This window comes from Aotus nancymaae, unplaced genomic scaffold, assembly GCF_030222135.1.
Source record: "Aotus nancymaae isolate 86718 unplaced genomic scaffold, 86718_ANA_hifiasm-v0.15.2.pri h1tg000043l, whole genome shotgun sequence".
NCBI lineage: Eukaryota > Metazoa > Chordata > Mammalia > Primates > Aotidae > Aotus > Aotus nancymaae.
The window spans coordinates 4926764-4949050 of record NW_026988457.1 but is presented as its reverse complement, the minus strand read 5'-3'; the positions used below and the strand labels follow the sequence as shown (position 1 = coordinate 4949050).

Here is a 22287-nt window from a genome sequence, read left to right as displayed (position 1 = left end):
GAAAAGGAACACCAGGCTGCTAAAGAAACATAACTAATTATAATTACGTTTTGGGAAACCATATTAAAAACAATATAAAGAGACGGTATGAAAAAAGAAAGACAAGAGAGCAAATAAAGAACCTTAAATGAACCTAAGAAATGAAATACATCAATAAACTAATTATAATTGAGATCCCATTATCAGCATTAGGGAGAAAAAATAACTTTCAGAAAATATGAAAATGGGATGGAAAAAGTCTTACTCTTTAACATCTTTAAGCTGTTCAATATCCTGTACTTTGACATAATCTGGGTCATGTGCCAAAAGGTGAATTGTATATGGAACAACATACTCTGGTAGAAGAGACAATAATTTTTCTGAAAAAGAAAAAAAAAAAAGATAAAAGAAAAAAAGAAAAAAAAAATCCAGGTTAGAAGCCAAATCTCACACACTCTTTCTTTCATACTATATTTTCTGCATCCCAACAGTTTACCACAATGACTTGAAGAAAAATATATTGAAATACCCTGTGTTGAGGTACATGATAAACAGTCTACCATTCATCCACCATGTTCAATACTGAAATAGCCTACTAAATACACCATGGGCTAAGGGTACAGAAACAAATATTTCAGTTTTAAAATGCATATGGAAAAAGTGACCCAAACAAATTATATTCAAGAGTGAGAGATATAACATCTATTTTTCCCATTACGAGTGACCCTATGTTTAACAGTCTCTTGTAAGCTGCTGAGCAAAACAGTAACATCTAATATTTTTCAGAGTCAGTATGGAACTAAAACAAGAGGTTGATACTATTTGTAACAGAAGAACAGAATAAAGAAACAGACAAGAGTTTCTAGGGCACTTCAAATAAACAAACAGCTATTTAGTTTTAATTCAATTATTTTTGTATATTGGCTGACAGTAGTATAGTCTGTTAGAGAGGTCAGAATGGTAATCCTAATTGGTTTAATACAGGGTACACACAGACTGGGACTCAAATTCTGGACTATTTCCATTTATATTTCATATTTTCCAAATATAAATATAAATTGGATGTTTTAACCTTGGGTATATGTGTCAATAAAGCACCAAATTTTCTTTATTTCCATCGCTAAATCTATAGAGAATAGTTTATGTGTAACGTCATTCATTTCGAGGCAGACGTGGAAGGAAAAAAGTAACACGGTTCAAAATTCAGTGAAATTAAAATTAAATCCTATCAAATAGCTATTGAGTGCTTACTATGTTCCAGGCCTATATTAAAATCTAAATATATAAAGATGAGTAAGACTAGGTTACACTAAAGCATAAACAGAGGCAGAAGCTACACTTCAATGTGGAAGTGCACCAAAATAAGAATGGCTAACACATACTGAGTAGTTCTTTGGGTCATACATTATGCCAGGCACTGTATATAATTTTTTAATTCTCACAACAATCATAAGCAATTAGTATAATTATACCAATTTTGCAAATAAGGAAACTAGGGCAAAACTGATTAAGTAACCTGCGAAAATACAACCGGTAAACAGCAGAGGCGGGATGTGACAGCAAAATCCTCACATTTTCCAAAGTAAGGAAGGAAGAAAAAGAAAGAGGTAACGGTGATGTGGTAAACTCAAAAGTGTATTTTAAATGATTCAAAAGGTGCCAACCATGTTCCTTGGTTTTGTTCATTTGTTTGTCTGGAAGTGGCAAGCAATTTCCAGATAGAGTTGACGATAGAGAAAAAAGACTGTTACACAAATTTCAAGTAATCCAGAGTTCATGAAACACAGAGTACATAACAGGGAGCAGACAGAAAGTTTGAAACTCAGGCTGAGAGCAAACTATAAAGGGCTATGATAAGGCATTTCAACTTTATCCCATGAGCAACAGAGAATCAATGGAAATTTCAACCAAGGTACTGACGTGATCTAATCTGTTTTAGAAGGATAATTCTAATAGCAATGTGACACAGCAGGTGGTGAGTCAGAGGCAAGGGAACAATTACAACAGGGAGGCAATGTATAAAACAATCTAGGTGAAAATACAGCAAGGTCAGAGAGTAGAAGATAAATGTTCAAGACATTTGGAGAAAGAATTAACAGAATTTGGTGACGGATGAGAGGAGGGAAAAACCGTATGAATGATGCCTCTTGATTTCTGACTGAAATAACGGGATGGATTTTAATGCTGTTTGTTAAACAAATCATAGAAGTCAAGAAGCATACCAACTAACCTCAATGGGGTAAAGTGAGTAGACGAAAAGTAGGCATGCAAACACCTGATATTAATGTCAGCTACAGGTGAGAACAACAAAGATCAAAGACTTGTAATTTTTTTCAACTAAAAAAAGATCATGCTTAGACAATCTATATACATATACAGATTTTATTATTCTATTAAAAGTACCTCTAATGTTATTGTTTATTTTCCTTGGCCATCTAGTCCTTTACATAAAGAGATACAGGTTGATATTTAAGTATCCATGCATTTATATTTTTAATGGCCTTTATAGTAAATGAAAAGCAGTTATCAAAAAATGGTAACAATGAGTGTGAATTACAAATAATAATTAACAGTAATATCATATATCATGTTGTATTCTTTTTTTTTTTTTTTTGATGGAGTTTCGCTCATTACCCAGGCTGGAGTGCAATGGTGCGATCTCGGCTCACCACAACCTCTGCCTCCGGGGTTCAGGCAATTCTCCTGCCTCAGCCTCCTGAGTAGCTGGGATTACAGGCACGCGCCACCATGCCCAGCTAATTTTTGGCATTTTTAGTAGAGACGGGGTTTCACCATGTTGACCAGGATGGTCTCGATCTCTTGACCTCGTGATCCACCCGCCTCAGTCTCCCAAAGTGCTGGGATTACAGGCATGAGCCGCCGCACCCAGCCCCTATCATGTTGTATTCTATAAAACTGAAACTAGCAGGCTGAAAAAGTATCCTTTTCATTTTCTTACCACTAACAGCTGCATGCTGCTTCAGATACTCCCGCCTTACATTTATATTTTTCACCAAACATTGCCTAGCATGAGCTCTTCTCTCCTTTACAGGATCTTTTGCACAAAGTGCACAGATTGCCATATACTCAAGTGGAAGCCGTAAACGGGAAAGGCCTTTGTGAAGTTTCTGGGCAAACACTTGTCTTACTTGATAGCATTCATCCTGTAAAGACACAATTATTCCAGATATTATTCACATGGCAGCAAACAGTAACTTCAGATATAAAATTTGCTATTTTATAAAGAAACAAGTAAATAGTATCAAGTTTATCTAAAATCATTGCTTCACTGCTCACAAGAGTGAGATGTTGTGACTAAAGTTCATTTCAAAGCTGCATTATTCATCTGGTAACAATTAGATGTGTTAAAAAACATCTGACAAAGGGCTGATATCCAGAATTTACAAAGAACTAAAACAGATTCACAAGAAAGAAAAAAAAACAAGCCCATTCAAAAGTGGGCGAAGGATATGAACAGATACTTTACAAAAGAAGACATACATGAGGCCAACAAACATATGAAAAAATGCTCATCGTCACTGGTCATTAGAGAAATGCAAATCAAAACTACACTGAGATACCATCTCACGCCAGTTAGAATGGCAATCATTAAAAAGTCTGGAGACAACAGATGCTGGAGAGGATGTAGAGAAATAGGAACACTTTTACACTGTTGGTGGGAGTGTAAATTAGTTCAACCATTGTGGAAGACAGTGTGGCAATTCCTCAAGGACCTAGAAATAGAAATTCCATTTGACCCAGCAATCCCATTACTGGGTATATAGCCAAAGGATTATAAATCATTCTACTATAAGGACATATGCACAAGAATGTTCATTGCAGCACTGTTTACAATAGCAAAGACCTGGAACCAACCTAAATGCCCATCGATGACAGACTGGACAGGGAAAATGTGGCACATACACAACATGGAATATTATGCAGCCATCAAAAACGATGAGTTCGTGTCCTTTGTAGGGACATGGATGGACCTGGAAACCATCATTCTCAGCAAACTGACACAAGAACAGAAAATCAAACGCCACATCTTCTCACACATAGGTGGCTGTTGAACAATGAGAACACATGGACACAGTGAGGGAAGCATCACACACTGGGGTCTGTTGGGGGGAAATAGGGGAGGGACAGCAGGGGGTGGGGAGTTGGGAAGAGATAGCATGGGGAGAAATGCCAGATATAGGTGAAGGGGAGGAAGGCAGCAAACCATGCTGCCATGTGTGTACCTATGCAACATGTTCTTCACATGTACCCTAAAACCTAAAATGCAATTAAAAAAAAAGTGAAAAAAAAGAAAAAGAAGAAAAAAACATACTTTTAAAACAGAAAAAATACTAGTAAATATAAATCTGCCCTAACTTAAATAAAATACAAAAATCAAGGCTTAAACACCAACTCATATATATCTTTTTCATTTAATGGGCAATATAAAACTGTCCAATTTATATTAGTTCTATCACTGATAAAAACTATTCACATGAAAATGTACAACTCTAGCTGGGCATGGTGGAACACACCTGCAGTCCCAACTATTTGGGAGGCTAAGGCAGACATACCAAGGTCCTGTCTCTTAATAAAGAAATAAAAAGCACAACTCTGAAGGTAAGAATTACCATTTCAGAAACATCAAATTACTTCAACTTCTATAATTAAACCAGGCTGATTATTACCACCCATGTGCCTGCTTAACTCATACTACTCCCCTCTCCTAAATTACCCACCCTACTCTCCTAGCTAACTCCTACTTTTCCAAAAAGACAGCTCACATATCTGCCAGAAAGCAGTGTGTAATTTGTATCCAGCATCCACCTCTGTACTCTTAGAATTCAGTACTTATCTCCAGCACAGCGTTTTGTATAAAGTATTAAAATGATGGGTTTAAATGTCTGTCTTACCCATCAGTACTTGCTCCTTGAAGAAAATAATTACGTCTTTATCTTCCTAAGCCTAACACAAAACCTGGCACACAGATGATCAGAACTTTTTCTGATTTACAGTAGTTCCCCCTTATCAGCAGAGGATACATTTCAAGACCCACAGTGGATGCCTGAAATTGAGGACAGTACCAAATCCTATATATACTATGTGTTTTTCTATACATATATACCTCTGATAAAGTTTAATTTATAAATTAGGCACAGCAAGAGATGAAGAACTAATAATAAGATAGAATAAGTATAATAATATACTATAAGAAATGTAATATGAATGTGGTCTCCCTCATTCTTAAAATACCTTACTGTGGAAAAGCAAAACTACAGATAGGGGGGACTACTGCATAGGGAAAAGTTCAAACTTTTCTATATGACCTACAAAGACCTTCATGATTACACCTTACTCTCCACCAGTTAAATAAGGTATGGTGTTTCTCACTGTTGTAACAATTTCTTCATGTAGAATGATCATTTAGTTTATCTTACCCAGAAATCTTAGTCATAACATTTTGCCCTTATCTTTAAATCCTTATTTTATATATCTTCTTTCATTTCATTTAAATTTTAGTTTATGAAAATACCAAACATCTACTTTAAAGTAGTAGTCTAAACTAAAGAGCTTCTGCACAGCAAAAGAAACAAACCATCAACAGAGTAAACAGACAAACTACAAAATGGGGGAAAATTCTTGCAAACTGTGCATCCAACAAAAGTCTAATATCCAGAATCTGTAAGAAACTTAAATAAGAAGCAAAAACCAAACAACTCCATTAAAAAGTGGGCAAAGGACATGAACAGACACTTCAAAAGATGACACACATACAGCCCACAAGCATACGAAAAAATGTTCAACATCACTAATCATTAGGGAAATGCAAATCAAAACTACAGTGAGATACTGTATCGTATCAGTCAGAATGGCTATTATTAGAAAAGCCAAAAAATAATAGATGCTAGTTAGACTGCGGAGAAAGGGGATCACTAATACACTGCTGGTAGGAATGTAAATTAGTTTAGCCATTGTGGAAAGCAGTTTGGTGATTTCTCAAAGAACTGAAAACAGGACTACCATTTGGCATAGCAGTCCCATTACTGAGTGTATATACCCAATGGAATATAAATCATTTCTACCATGAAGACACATGTATGTATATGTTCACTGTAGCACTATTCACAATAGCTAAGACATAGAATCAACCCAAATGTCCATCAACAGTAGACAGGATAAAGAAAATGTGATACAGATACACCATGGAATACTACATGTGCTTTTTCAGCAATATGGATGGAGCTGGAGACCATTATCTTTAGCGAATAAAGGAACGGAAAACCAAATACTGCTGTTCTCACTTAAAAGTGGGAGCTAAACAATGAGTACACATGAACACAAAGAAGGGAATAACACCTACCAGAGCCTTCTTGAGGGTGGAGGGTAGGAGGAGGGTGAGGATGGAACTACCTTTTGGGTACTATGCTTATTACTTGGGTGATGAAATAATCTGTACACCAAACCCCAGTGACAAACAGTTTACCTATATGACAAACTTGTACATGTACCCCTGAACCTAAAGTCGAAAAATAAAAATAGGCCAGGCATGGTGGCTCACACCTGCAATCCCAACACTTAGGGAGGCCAAGGCAAGTAACCTAAGGTCAGGAGTTTGAGACTAGCCTGACCAACATGGTGAAACCCATCTCTACTGAAAAATACAAAAATTAGCTGGGCGTGGTAGCAGGCACCTGTAATCCCAGCTACTCAGGAGGCTGAGCCAGAAGAATCACTTGAACCTGGGAGGTGAAAGTTGCAGTGAGCTGAGATCGCACCATTGCTCTCCAGCCTGGGCTACAGAACAAAACTCTGTCTCAGGTGGGAAAAAATTAGCTGTGGAGAGGGAAGGGGAAGAAGCAGTCTAGCTCACAGAAAGTTATCTACCCTCATACTCAACAAAGCAAAGTTAACGTTAACTCACTCCTCCCTCAGTATCAGTCTCACAGAGGAGTCTCTGTTACAGAATTATTATGAAAATACCCAATTTCAAAGTGGGTAAGTAAAAACCCACATATCACAAGTGTATTCACAAATGAACAGGACATTCATTAAAACCCCAATCACGACCAGGTTTTTGTCCCTCTCTGACTCATTATTCAGGGTACAAAAATACAATACAAATTAATTGCAATGTCAATCCTTGAATCATCGCACAAGTAGCAGGTTTTCAAAAAGTCATCAAGGTGATGTTAGAGAACTGGGAAATCACAGGCAACTCAACTAACACAAATAATTAACAACTGAAGAAGAGAAAATTGACAGGAATGATGACACACACATAGGTACTTTAAGAGAATCGTGAATAAATATAAAAAGTGCTAATGGGAACTGAGGGAGTCTTCAAATGTTTTTCTGCAAAGATGATTATCCTTTTGACCACTACTACAAAAGTTAACTGTGAAGTAAAGAACAGAGTAATACAATTCTATCTGAATAAAATGTCCCCTCAAAAAAGCAAACACTGGATACTTTCATGACCATGGTTATAAAAAATAATTGGTTAAATATAAGAAAAAAACAGATGGTGTTTAATACTACACAGTTTCCCCCCAAGATAAAGTTCCAATCAAAGCTTTTATTCACTACTGACTATGAAATTAATTTTGTCTGCAACTTAAGTAAATTCACTTTTAGTAGCCTTTTCTAGTACAAATTATCCTCAAAACTACCATTAGTACCATGTAAATAGTTCAATTACTTTGTGTATCTCATTGCATTATTGACACATCTCTATTTTCTGTTCTCCTAAGAGATAGCTTCTTTGGGCTACAAGCATGACTTACTCATCTTTGTATTTCCAGAACTTAGAACAATGTACAGCACACAGAATTACAGAGTACATTTTTCATGAAGTGATTTCCACGTTCTAAAATATCTAAGCAATTATTAAATTATGTTAAAACTCATAGTTTTAATTTCTCCAAATGTACTTTCTGTTTAAATACATAACAGCCTCCCAGATACAGTACTGCCTTTCAAGAGTCTCAACTCAAGTAAAAGAAATAAAGTACATGTAGTAAAGCGCAAAGCATAGCCTTGTATGTATCAGAGAACTGCAGATGAAATCCATAGGAAAAGAGACTACTACTTCCAGCTAAAAGAATCAGAGCAAGTTTTGTGGAGAAGGTTGTGTCTGAGCATTAATTTGCAGAAAGGGTTAGACAGGATGTGTGGAAATGGGAGAGTAAGGAGAAAATTAAAGGCAGCAAAGTACAAGGCACATAAAAGAAAAAAAACTGTTCAGCTACATGAAATGAGTTTGAGTAAAGGAGAGTATGCTCAACAAGATTTTTATAGTCGGGTATAATATAAAAATATGAGAGGGGCTCAAACACCAGGTAGTAAAATATGTGCAGTTGTTTTTACAAGTATAAACCCCCTAAATATTTTTTGAAAAGAGAAATGACATGATCATAGCTGTAACTAGGGAAACTTACCAGCAATAAACAAGATTCACAGTAGTCTTGGTGAGAGCTAATGATGGTTACAGCAATAAGAATGGTCAAGAATATATGAACAAAAATGATATAATGGATATCAAAGAATATAATTATCTGTACTTTGCAACAAGGTGCAAGGACAAGCCAAAAGTCAAATATAAACTATTTTTTAGGTATAAGAAATGCCATCTGAATTTATTTAACATTTATATAAGCTCTACATGTCAAGAAAGAATAGATCTGGGAAACATTATAAATCTCTGTATTATATTCACAGAACATAAAAGTATAAAAAAATTTCTGTTTAGCATTTGGAGTGGGACCAGAGTCTTGAAAAAAACTTAATGTTGCTGATGTAATAGTCACTTACAGAGATGATGAAACGGCCAAAGAAGACTGTGTAAGTGAAGAAGTTGATCCTAGACAGATCCTCATAAAACACATACATTTGAAGAAAAAGAGGAAGAGCAGAAAATATAATCAGAGAAGTAAAGCAATAATCAAGAGACAGAAACCAAATAAGACAGTTTTAAGAATAAAGGAGCAATGAGCTGAGTTAAATAATATAAACAGGATAAGGAAGACCGATATCATTGGACTTGAGTTCAACAGGACATTTTTGGCAAACAACGAAGGCAAATGACAAACTATGAATAGAGAAGAGAGGATAAGAGAGTAAGAGAGACAAAGACACAGATTATTCTTTGTTGAGGCTTGGAGGTTTGAAAAGAGGAGATGGGCATGTAATTTAAAGGAAGAACAGAATGAGAGAAAAGCTTTGTTTAAAATAGGGTAATTTGATATGTTTGTAAGTTGTGAGAAGATGCTAATAATTGATTTTTAACCACCGACAAATGTTCCATAGTCAACAGAATTCCAAAGCAACCTTAAAGTTTAGGCCATTTGAACTTTCACCTTGGGAAATTTGGTGCTTGAGGTGGCAATGTTTAACAAATATTGTGCTAGAAAAGGAAGTCCTTAGAAGTCAGTAACTATGGATTCTTTTAACTCATAGTGGACATCTACCTAATGGCTGACACATACTTCTTATACACTGTAAGTTTCAAATAAAGTCCATTTCTTGTATTTCCACACTTTATGCTTTTTAAACATTTCCATTTCAATAATGATAACAGCAAATGCTCTAAGAAATATCATACCAAGAACCTGATAAACAGACTGCAAGTCTTATCAATTTAATAAAACAATTACATATGTTGCTTTCTTCTAAGAAATATAATAGATACTTTTTAAACAATTTTCAGTTTCTTATAAAATAAGATTATCTCCAAAATTAAGTAGGGAAACTAAACCAAGGAAATTATGGGCTCCCCAAAACATCATTTCTCAAATGGTTTTGTCTGAACAATAAAACTAAAATCATAAACAGAATTTGAAACAGCTATTTTTAAGACTGAAGTACCAGTCTTGACAAATCATTTGACAAAAATGATCACAATTTAAAAATAGGTGACTGTGTCTAGAGAGTTATATATAAGTGGCAATTTTAAAATACATACTAGATTAAAGGGTGGGGAGGAAGAATTACAATGATCCCTGAAATAAATTCTTAAGACTTCTTGGGGAAAAAAACAGAAAAACTACATGTAAAATAATCAAATTATTTATGAAAAACTCATATTGAAATTATCTTATTTACTAATGTGAAAGTCCTTTTTACTGTTCTCAATGATGCTAAAGACTTCTAAAGTTGTACAATCCAAACATAAAGTTACTCTAATAAGAAACCCATAAAACTGGAATAGGAATCTGAAAGTTTCACTGCTCATAATCTGAACACTTAACTTACTGAGTAATAAGGAATGCTTCTAACGTGAAATTAGTTCTGTATCAAGTCTTTAAAAAACTATAAATTTCTATACTGTTATTTTCCTTTCAGGAACTGAATACATACAACCAGTCTTCATTATTTGTGGACTCTATATTTAGGAATTTGCATACTTATTAAAATTTATTTGTAACACCAAAATTAATACTTGAAGCAATTTCTTAGTCATTTGCAAAGTAAATGCACAAAGCAGCAAAAAATGTGAATAGCCAGATGTGCACATTCCCAGCTAATGTCAAAGAAGGCAACACCATGCCTTCTTGTTTCAGCTTTCATACTGTAAACAGTGTCCTTTTTGAGGTCTATTCAGTGCCACATTTTTCACAGTTTTGTGGTTGATGTTTTTGTTATTTCACGATGAAGTATTGTCTGGTGCTCCAAAGCACAAGCATAGCAATAAACTGCTCTCTGGCGTTCCAAAGCACAAAAAGGCTATGATATTCCTTACAGAGAAAATGTGTGTGCTAGATAAGCTTTGTTCAGTAATTTGTAATTCACTGCATGAATTACAGTGCTATTGGCTGTGAGTTCAGTGTTAATGAAACAACTATATATAATAAATAAGTTGTCTTTAAACAGAAACATACATAAAACAAGGTTGTATATTAACTGGATGATGAAAATGTGGCCAGGGGCTTGAAGGAACCTATCCTTGTAGTTCTCCTAAGACTGAATGCCTGTGATAACATTATAGAACAAAACTACTGCAAATAACAAGTGTCAACTGAACCATGTTACCAAGCCAAAACTGAAATGACAGTTTCAGAACTCTGAAATATTTCTCATGCATAAATATTTCAAAAACAAACCATAAACATTCAAAATTTTAATCTGTGTATCATAGTGGATTTTTTCCTTCCTAAAAGTCAAAGGCCTTCTATAGTAGTCGTACACAGCCATTTTCCTTACATTGATAGCTAATGCGCATAGCTGATATTGTTCTAATGTGATGATTTCATGGTAACAGGGTTCTTGTGCCAGCTTCACAATAGCACTCCCAGCAGCAAGTCTCAGACGTGACATATCTGGTTTACTGAAAAATGAGCAAGAATGAATAAAGATTAGAATTTAATATGGTTGTACAAAATCTTCTGTACATCTAATTTTATTAAAAATTCTGGCAAAAAAAAAAGTAAAAAATGTTGCAATCTGAATGTTTGTGTCCCCCAAAATTCCTATGTTGAAATGCAAGTACCTAGAAGACAGTATTAGGAGATGGGGCCTTTGGGGAGGGGATTAGGTCACAGTGGGGAACTCTCATGAATGAGATTAGTGCCTTATAAAAGTGGCTGGCCTGAGTAGGCTCGTTTACTACTTCTGCCATTTGAGGATACAGCAAGTAGTCAGCATTCTGCAACCCTGGAGAGGGCCCCCACCAGAACCCAACTATGCTGGCACCCTGATCTTGGATTTCCCAGCCTCCAGAACTGTGAGATATAAATTTCTGTTGTTTATAAGCTACTTAGCCATAATATTTTATTGCAGTAGTCTGAGCAGACTAAGACAGATAAAAATTTAGTGGTATTGAACACCATATTATGCTCATTTAACTTTGGAAGATGTTGTCTAATACCACAAAATCTTTTAAACATAAGTCAATGCTAGCGTCACTCAAGTCATTTAATTCCCTCATTCTAAATAAAACAGGTCTTAATCAAGCATAGAAGAAACCTGTCTGTATGTTTAGTTGTTAGGCTTTATGTATTCTACTATGGATTTTGTTGGAGATATGTTTATGTATACATGAGGCACCAAATATGTTCTAGCTTGCTAATAAATCAACCACTGCTACTGTGCTAAGCATGAAAGAAGTAGAATGAAAGCAGGTGTGGTAAGGAAAACATTACTATTCTTAGCTATAATTCAACTTTTCAAATATTACCAAGAAGCTTTAAGTTCGAGGAAAGAAAACTGCTAAAATGAAGCACAATTCATAGAATTCCAGACTAGTAAATACATCTGAACAATACTTCCTAATATAGTAATATATTAGCTGAAATGCAGGGGGATCTTGAACAAATATAAGGAAGGAAAAGTTCTAACTCCTTAAATAGAACCCCCTCTGTAGCTCTATAGTAAAAGATTGTTATTCAACATCCATGCAACAAATCTATGTCTATTGTATATATACAGCACTGTAAGGTATTTAAAATAAAAGACACAGTCTTAGTTTTCCAAGACTTAATAATTAAGTTGGCCGTGTAAAAATACTGACTGAATGCTAGCCAACATTAGCAAGGTTCTAAAGTTGTAGGACCTTGTCTCAGAGGTGTGACTCATCTCATCAACAACATTGCAAGTAGCTATTAACAGGTAAATCATAGTTCTTAGTGCAAAGAGTACAAACCACCTGCTGGATGTTCTCCTCATAGATTATGGGTAACAGATGCTTCCTGTGTATCCGTCCTTAAAATTTCCTGTCTAGACCAGAGGTTTCTATTTGACCTAGCAAACTTTTTTGTTGTTTTTGTTTTTAGCTTTATTAAGCAGAGGAAACTTTTCTTCAAATCAAATCTTACACAAAAATTTAAGGTGTAAACACAAAAAATCACTTTTGCTTAAATAGGAATGCAAGCTTCCTACTTAAGGAAAGGACAGAGACCCCCACCTACCAACTCCCAAGACTCTATCTGTTCTGTTTCTACCAGAAATAATTCTTATTCCAACTCTAGGCAGCCCCTAAATATTCCTGAATGTCATATGGGTTCCACAAAACACAGCTGAAGTGACATTATATACTGGGTATCATTCCAATTACATTACATATTTTAATACATATAATCCTTACATAATCTCTATAAGAAGATATTATTATCCTCATTTTACAGATGAAGAATTTAAGACACATAGAAGTTAAATAACTTGCTGAAAAATAAAAGCAGCTGATAAATGGTGCAACCTGAATTTGAACTTGTGCAGTGTGTCTTCAATCTGCCTCCTTGTCGTAAACCACCAAAGTATTTTGCCTCTCTGATAAAAGTTTATATCGCTGAATATAACTGGGCAAATAAGAAGTATAAAATAATGTAATTAATAAATTGATTCATAAAACAAAATTTATTAACACTGAGGAAAATTTCTTTACCAGGCTGAGCTGATCAATACAAAAGTATTTCAAACTCAGTAAAAATTTTAAATCAAAACATACTTATTATTTGTAACTCCTAAAAATTGGCATATATAAATTATGGGAGAGATGAAAACAATTTATTAGAATTAAAGAATGTAGACAGATCAGTTGTATATATAGAATGAATACCAAGTGTTTTTTAATATGTTTGGTTTAACAAGGATGTGTTTCTGTTAACATTCTATGCAAAGAATATAGTATAAGCAAAACATACAAGATAGAAAGGCAGAAGGGAGCAGGTAGTCATCTTTTTATGTTTTCTTATCAAGTCTTTAGATATACTAAGGAGGTGCAGAGTTATTCTCCTATTTTGTATTACCAAGAAGGGGCACTAAATGGCACTTGGTTTACATAGAGGAAAAACCTCTAAATTTTAACTAACACTGACATAATAACCACTATTATTATCAATGCTTCTAATTATTATGTGCTAAGTAGTGTTTTAAAAACCTTAGATATACTAACTTACCTAGTTATATCATAATAGCTAGATGAGCTGGTTACACATAATTATTATCTCTACTTTAAGGAAAGTGAGGGACCAAGAAGTTAAAACAACTTATTGAAGTTCACCTGACTAGTAAATGGTGGAGTCAGAATTTGAATCCAGGCTCCAGAGCTCGGTAGTTTTCAATCACTACACTATACTACATCTTTCAAAGAAAATAAAACAAAATAAAATAACAAAAACCAAAAAAGTGTGTTTGTTTTCAATAATTTACTTCAAGTAAAATTTTAAAGTATGCATTTATTATAGTTCTGGAAATAGATTCCGTAAGTTGCCTTACACCCAGTCTGTTTTTCCCCGTAGATGTTTAACAAGAATGCAAAACACCAGTTATTGACTGGTACACTCACACCCTAATATGAGATATTCTAAAATGTAAGACTCTATTATTTAAAATATTTACAATGTATAATAGTATCCTGCACCAGACATGTGACTGCCATTGTAAAATAACCACTGTACAAAAGCACATTACAGGTAAAATATATGCACATGTACAAATCCTATTTTTTTTAAAAAAAGAAAAGCACCAATCAACAGTTACACCAAGAGCTGAAATATTGTGCAATCCAAAGAACTGTGAAATAGTAATTGCATACCTAATTTTCCCCTGTTCTGTCAAGTCTCCATCACTATGCAATATTGTTGTTAGCAATCTTAAGGTAGAAGTTCCTGATTTACTGTGATTATTTTTCATTCCAAGTAGCCATCGAACCATCATTTTAATAGCCTGAATCTATTTAAGAGACAAGTTGAGAGATAAAACATTGGTACATTTTGAAAGAATTTCTGTATCAACTTTTTTAAAAAATAAAATGTATTTAATCGATGATTTTGAAGAAAAGAAAAAAATTCTTTTCTGTATATATGAAGATAATCTTGAACATTTTAAAGATGTTTCAAACCTCCAAGAAAGTGGCAAAAGAATGATTTGACTAAAGACTAGTTCGTTCTTTGCTGCTGTTTTAAAATGTTTCCCCAACATGCATTTGATCCTTTAGAACGTACAGTAAAATTATGCTTAACCTCTCTAATCACAGAAGTTCCCAACTACAAATTACATTTATTCTTTTCTGCCTAAAAAATGATACCACTCATATTTATGCTACATTTTATAATTATGAAGTACTTAAAGTATTTTTACACACATTACTTTCTTTAATGTTTCCAATAATTCTTTTGAAGAAGTATACATTACATCTTTTTAAAATGATGTACAAATTATCTGTTTTTCACATCTTATCTCAGCTTTTTACAGAGCTAAGGCTCAGGTGCAAAGAGTGTCTTCGATAGTGTCTGGCTCACAGCAGACACTCTGAAGATCTCTTTCCTGGCTAGTTGGTAAGTATGACTTACCTACCAACTGGTAAGTTGGTAACTGGCAAGTTGGTAAGTGCCCTACCTTCTAGTCCAGTACTGTTCTCAAGTATACAAAAACCGCAACTTGAGACCAATGCTGAGAAAAACAGGTTTATACTGAGACTCAAAGTATCAAGCATCATTCACTGATGTAAAGGTGGGGCTAGTGTACAAGTCTGCAAAACTAGTATCATAACCTCAGCTAAAATAATGTAAAAAGATAGTTTGTAATACGAACTATAAACACACACACACACACACAGAGAGAGAGAGAGAGAGAGAGAGAAAGGATTTATAAGAAATTACAGCTAGAAAATAACAATATTTAATATACTTATTCCTGGCTTTCGTATCTTGGTAGTGGGCTAAGATGAGGTCCACTACAGACCAGAGATGGTTTTAATAAATCAAGAGTCTACACCCATGATGAGCAATCTTATAAAACTCCTAACTCAATAAATTATAGGTTGAATTTTTTAAAGATAAAAAATTTTATTAAATCTCATGGAAAAGATGAACAGGCTTAAAATTCTGGATTCTCATCTTTAAGGAACAGAGGAAAGTCCATAAACTAGCATTGCCTTTTGCCATCAGGGAAGCAGCTTTTAAATCTTTTTTTCCCCTCAAATTACATTATGTGCAGCTGTCCACAAACCCTAGCTTTCTCATTATTATCCTATAGAGTCACAGCACATGATAATGCCATACAATAAATATAAATACACCTGAGTGATTTTAACATCTTTTCAATAGAAATAGAAACTTTAATGCCGCAAATATTATAATATGGTAAGTATATTAAAATCAATAGATCTATGCATATTACTCACTTTGACCATTGTCTCCGGAGACACTTCTTCATCTGGAACCCAAAGTTTAGTTGTCTTTTTTCCTGGAAGCTAAAAAAACAAATCAAGGTTTTTAAAACATAAATATAAATTCTCCTTTTCAATCAGCACTTAGAAAATGAATGAAATCCCTATCTTCTGCAATGACATTTGTTATATATGACTAAAGTACCTTATCTAACCCTATTTACCTTTTTAAAAAAGGTTGAAAGGCATACCTTCACTAGCACCTATGTACAGCACTTACAGACCCATCTCCACTGGTTCTTTCTAGGTGTGTATAGGACTAACTCCAACTTCTTACATATCACTCCCTTACTTAGCCCCTTTTGAGATTCAATTATTTATAATGCAGGTGGCAAAAACTAGGATTAAAAAAAAAATCCATGAAGCCAAAAGGTATAGTTCTTAAACAAGAGGAAAGGTACTTAAAAAAAAAATCTTGAGCTGGAGGGTTTTTGTTTTTGTTTCAGCACAACCTCAAACTAATCCTGAGTTGATCGGAGTTGGATGTTTATATTGGTAGCCAGGAAATTAAAATAAGATGGCAAAAGAGCTGAACCCAGTCTTGGAACACTTGAGATCCCATTTTTACCCTCAGGTCAAAGAACAGAAATTGAGTATCACCTCAGGTAATCCTTTGGCAACAAAACTGGTAGCCCCAACATCTAAAAAGGCAAACTCCCTCAAACACAAAGAGCTACAGATTCACACATAGTTTAAGATTCATTTCTTCAGTTGAGAAGTGCCTTCAAAGTATAAAATAAAAATTATAAAAAAGGAATCACATTAGGCACCTTGCGATGAAATTTCTAACTAAGGATGTCAAGATCCTAAAAGCTTCCGTAGAGAAGCTACCAAAAAGGAGTAAGAGTCAGATTAACTCCAGATTTCTCAGCTGCAAGACCAGATGCCAAAAGCAATGCTCTGAATTTTCAAGTGACTTGAAACACAGAATTCTAATATCCAAGAAACAATATTGAAGAATGAACACTAGAATTTCAAGACAGAAAGTTTCCAAATTACAATCCATGCTGAAAGAATTACTCAAAGATACACTAAAATATTTAATTCACAAGAAAAAACTAAGGTAGTATAAACTATTACAAAGAAAAATGAAAACAAAAACCTTTCATAAATAAGAAACTGTTAGATACTACCAGAAACAACAGAGACTATCAGATAGATTTATAAATAATAAAATCACAAAAGATACAACAAAAACAAATTATATGAAATCTCAAAATTATGGGATAGAAAAATATATCAGTCAAGATAAAAAGCATTAAAGAGGATATGGACTTAAATGGGATACTGATATACTTTATCTTATAACACCAAATAAAATATAAATTCATGAACATTTATACAACTAGCAGAATAACATCAAAATAAACCAGAATAAAGATATTAAAAGCAGAAGACTGGAAATTTCATCATAGCAAAAGATGTGAATATACCTCTTTCAAAAACTGGTGACCAAAGTTCAGATGAAAAAGGATAAATATCTAAAATGCTAGTAAATATAGAGAAATAAAATACACAAGGATTAGAAAATAAAGCTATCATTCTTTATAATTGATATAATGAAAAACAGAATTTAGCAAGAAAGATGGATATAAATCGGAACTACCAAATAATTCGCCTCATCAAGCATAAACATAAAACATAATCTTAAAAACTTTAGTGCCTAACCTAAGTGTGTGAGAGAAATTTAGAATTTTTCCTTTTAGAGAAAACTATAAAACTTTAAGGAAAGACATTTTGTGGATGGGCAAACGAATTACTGGAAAAGAACAGAGGCTCTATAGGAAACATGAGTGGTAGAACTGCAGATTACTAGGAGATGGTAAGATATTTAATAAACAGTACTGGGAAATTTAATAACCCTAACTTGGAGCAAAAAAGAAACAAACTCCTTATATCATAGCATATAAAAAACAAATCAATTCCAGAGGAACTGATTTTTAAAAGAACATATGGGAGGCTATTTTTATGACATTAGAATTGGAAAAGATTTCTTAAGTAAGATGTAAAAAGTATTATCTACAAAAGAAAGGTAATAAATACAGCTACCTTAAAAGTAATAAATTTGTTCAGGCTGGGTGCGGTGGCTCACGCCTGTAATTTCAGCACTTTGGGAGACTGAGGTGGGTGGATCACGTGAGTTCAGGAGTTCAAAAGGAGCCTGGCCAACATGGTAAAACCCCATCTCTACTAAAAATACAAAAATTAGGCAGGCATGGTGGCAGGCACCTGTAGTCCCAACTAGTCAGGAGGCTGAGGCAGAAGAATCACTTGAACATGGAAAGTGGAGGTTACAGTGTGCTGAGATTATACCACTGCACTCCAGCATGGGTGACAGAGTGAGACTCCATCTCAAAAAGAAAAAAAAAGTAATGTTTGTTCAAAGGATCAAAGGACACAATAAAGGAGTGAAAAGACACACGTAAAAGGTTTTACACATTTTATGATGATACTCCAACATGTACTGGATAAAAGATTAATATAGGTAAAGATTACCTATGGGGGAGAAAACATTGAGGGAATAAAAGGCAAAATACATCAAAAGGAATTTCAGAAAGTAGGCAGCATGAATGGTGATGAGATATACAAACTTAATTAGTAACCACAGAAATGCAAATTAAGACTATAATGAGCTATAGTGAGATATTATGTCTATTAGATCGGCAAAAACTAAGAAATCTGACAATAATGTTATACACTGTTGGTAGGAAAGTAAGTTTTAACAAACATTATAAAAAATGGTTTTCAAAAGGGAAAAGTTAAGTATATCTATACACTGTAATTCATCAACTTCACTCATAGGAATAAAACCTAGAGAAATTCTTGCTCCTATGTAGCAGGGGGCTTCAATAGAAACATTCATAACAGCACTGTCCAAAAGAGTAAAGAAATTGAAATATTCCATAATCTGGTAGGAGAATAAACAAATTATGAGATATTTTCCACAGTCAAATTATATAGTAACAAATGAATGAATCATAATTAGATTTATTAACAAAGATTATACTTAGAAACAAATATGGAGTGATAAAAGCAAATCATCCAATACTATATAGGATGTGATATAACTCTTATAAACCTCAAGAACAAGCAAAACTAAACAAGTATGTGGTAAATTTTGTTGTTATTAGAGAATAAGCCAAGATTCAAGAGAGTAGATACTAAGGACCGGAAGGAAACAGAAAGGATTGAAGAGTAATAAAACTGCAAGAACTCTAAGGAACTAAGAGTTCATGGGTGTTCACTGCACTATGAAATATACAAATGTTACATATATTTCTTTGTACATATCAAATACATAATAAAACAAGACAAATTAATGGATTAAAAATGGTGAGGAAGGCCGGGTACGGTGGCTCACACCTATAATCCCAGCACTTTGGGAGGCCGAGGCGGGTGGATCATGAGGTCAAGAGATCGAGACCATCCTGGTCAACATGGTGAAATCCCGTTTCTACTAAAAATACAAAAATTAGCTGGGCATGGTGGCACACGCCTGTAGTCCCAGCTACTCGGGAGGCTGAGGTAGGAGAATTGCTTGAACTCAGGAGGCGGAGGTTGTGGTGAGCTGAGATCGCGCCATTGCACTCCAGCCTGGGTAACAAGAGTGAAACTCCATCTCAAAAAAATAAAAAAATAAAATAAAATAAAAATGGTGAGGAGTTCTATTTCTGGGAAGATGTAACTAGGTTGTTTTGAACCAATTTTCATACTGAAACAAACGAAAAGTCCAGACAAAATATTTTTTTTTAAATAGTTTGAAGGGAACAGATAGCTATCAAAGCAGTGAGAAGTTGAAGGACAAAGTTTCAAATGTGGAGAGAAAGCAAAAGATTTGAGTGTGGCATTGAGATTAGTTTTTTCACATAGACGATTAATGATTCTGAAAGTGAAGAAAAGAGGATGAGAGGTTGGGCAAAGCTTTCCTGTCACAGAGCTAGAAGAACGAGATTAAGAATTCTGGGTCCATTAAGGAGTAAAGGCCTTGTTAAACAACCTAGACTTCTGGATGGATCCCAGACAAATACACTCTAGACATAAGGTGACTAGAAAAAAAACAAACTTGTCAAAAACTGAAGCCACGTTTTCACTGGATGGAGGTGATCTGACGATAGTTTAACTGCCTGACAGAAACAAAAGTAAAACTCTGGAAGAATATAAACTCATCTGAAGCCTCAAATTATCTCAACAACTTTTCACACACACAGTCTATCACTCAATCAAAAGCAACATATGTACAAGATAAGACCTGACCAAAAATTTAGAGAAAAAAATAGACAAGAGAAAAAGTTACAAGAGACCCAGATGATGAGCCTAACAGATACAAACTTAAACATAATTAAGATTTTTCAAGATTTAATGACAAGCAAATTCTGCAGCAGAACAAAGAGTTATGTTTAAAAACTATAGAATTACAGAATTGGGCCGTGCATGGTGGCTCATGCCTATAATCCCAGCACTTGGGGAGGCCAAGACAGGCGGATCACCTGAGGTCAAGAGTTCTAGACCAGTCTGGCCAACATGGCAAAACCTCGTCTCTACTAAAAATACAAAAAAAAATTAGCCAGGTGTGGTGGTGGTCGCCTGTAATCCCAGTTACTTGGGAGGCTGAGGCAAGAGAATCGCTTGAACCCCGGAGTCAGAGGTTGCAGTGAGCTGAGATCGTGCCATTGAATTCCAGCCTGGACGACAGAGTGGGACTCTGTCTCAAAGAAAAAAAAGAATTACAGAATTGAAGTATGTGTACATATATGTGAAATTAAGAATTCGATGCGTGAGATTTACATAAGATTAGATAAAACTGAAGAGGGTGAACTCAAAGATAAGTCAGAAAAAAACAAAAACTGAAGCATGGGGAGGCTGGCAGAAAAGCACAGAAAAAGTGTGCCAGACAGCTAGGTCATAAAAAAAATCTATGTTTAAAGTGTGTTAATAGAACTGCAGTAAGAGAGGAAAGAGAATATGAAATAGAAATCATATATGTAAAGATAAAGCCTGAAAATTATTTAAAATTTGTAAAAGACATTAAGCTACACATATAAGAAGAGCTACAAGCTCCAGGTACAGTAACTATAAAGGAAAGAATACCTAGACACACCGAAGTAAAACTGGAAACCAATGGAAAATAGAAAAGACAAAAAGCATTCACAGCAAAGACAGAAGACCTTCAGAGGAACAAAACTGTCAATAAACCTCGAGGAAAAAAACTGGAAAATATAATAATATATTCAAATCATTGATGGAGGAAAATAAACCAGTCTAGAATTCTAAACCCAAAGAAAGTATCCTTTGAAAAACTAAGGTAAAATAAAGATCATTCCAGACAAACAAAAACTGAGAAAATTCATCAGTGGAAATCCAAAATAAAAAAAAGTACTAAAGTAGTTCTTTAGATAGAAAGAAAATCATTACATAGAAAGGAATGAAAAACAAAAGGAGAAAATATGTTGGCAAATCTAAATAAATATTAAATGTATAAAACAACAGCAGTAATAGTACTGTGTGAACAAGAGCACAAAAAAGCACCAGGGAATAAAGGGGATTAAAGTATTTTGAGGTTCCTTGAACTGTACTGAAAGTTCAAAGCAGATCAGTTGACAATGGCTTTTAATAAGTCAAAAACGCATGTTGTAATTTCTAGGAACACTATTAAAGGAATAGTAAAATATAAAACTAACAGGCCAGTAAGAAAAATGAAATAAAAATATTTAATGAAAAATAAGAAAAGAGAAAAATGAACAAAACTGACAGACAAATTGAAAATAAAAAATCAGGTGGCAGAATATCGCTACTTACATTATGTTTACTTTTTAGAGGAGAAACTGTATCTCATGTTTCTTTTTCTCCAGGAAACCTAGTACTGTGCTGAGGTCACAGCAGATACAAACTAACTGGAGACTTAACAAAAATCATTATTTCCTCTCCCAATGTTTTCTCATTCTTTCCCAACGTAGGAAAAAGAACTTTACATAGAAAAAAGAACAACTATAATCATGACAACTATACTGTGAACTGGTTTACCAATCTGCCTATTTTTTAAAATAGATGTCCTGTCAAAAATTAAGCCCCTGTAAATCTGAAACAGATAGCATCAGGTTATATTTTATATTTATCAAGGAATGTATTTGAGGTCATATGCCTATTCT

General features: G+C 34.3%; 1 protein-coding gene across 6 annotated transcripts in view; it reads right to left on the bottom strand.

The window, feature by feature from the left end:
- The window catches only part of PDS5B (PDS5 cohesin associated factor B), a 181333-nt gene that overhangs the window by 18955 nt on the left and 140091 nt on the right, over positions 1-22287 (bottom strand). For all 6 annotated transcript variants that reach the window (XM_021669282.2, XM_021669286.2, XM_021669284.2 and 3 more), the window contains exons 22-26: positions 16097-16165; positions 14507-14643; positions 11179-11302; positions 2939-3143; positions 245-359 (exon numbers count right to left, since the gene is read on the bottom strand). In XM_021669282.2, coding sequence (XP_021524957.1) covers positions 245-359; positions 2939-3143; positions 11179-11302; positions 14507-14643; positions 16097-16165 — 650 coding nt within the window. The remainder of the gene's footprint in view (positions 1-244; positions 360-2938; positions 3144-11178; positions 11303-14506; positions 14644-16096; positions 16166-22287) is intronic.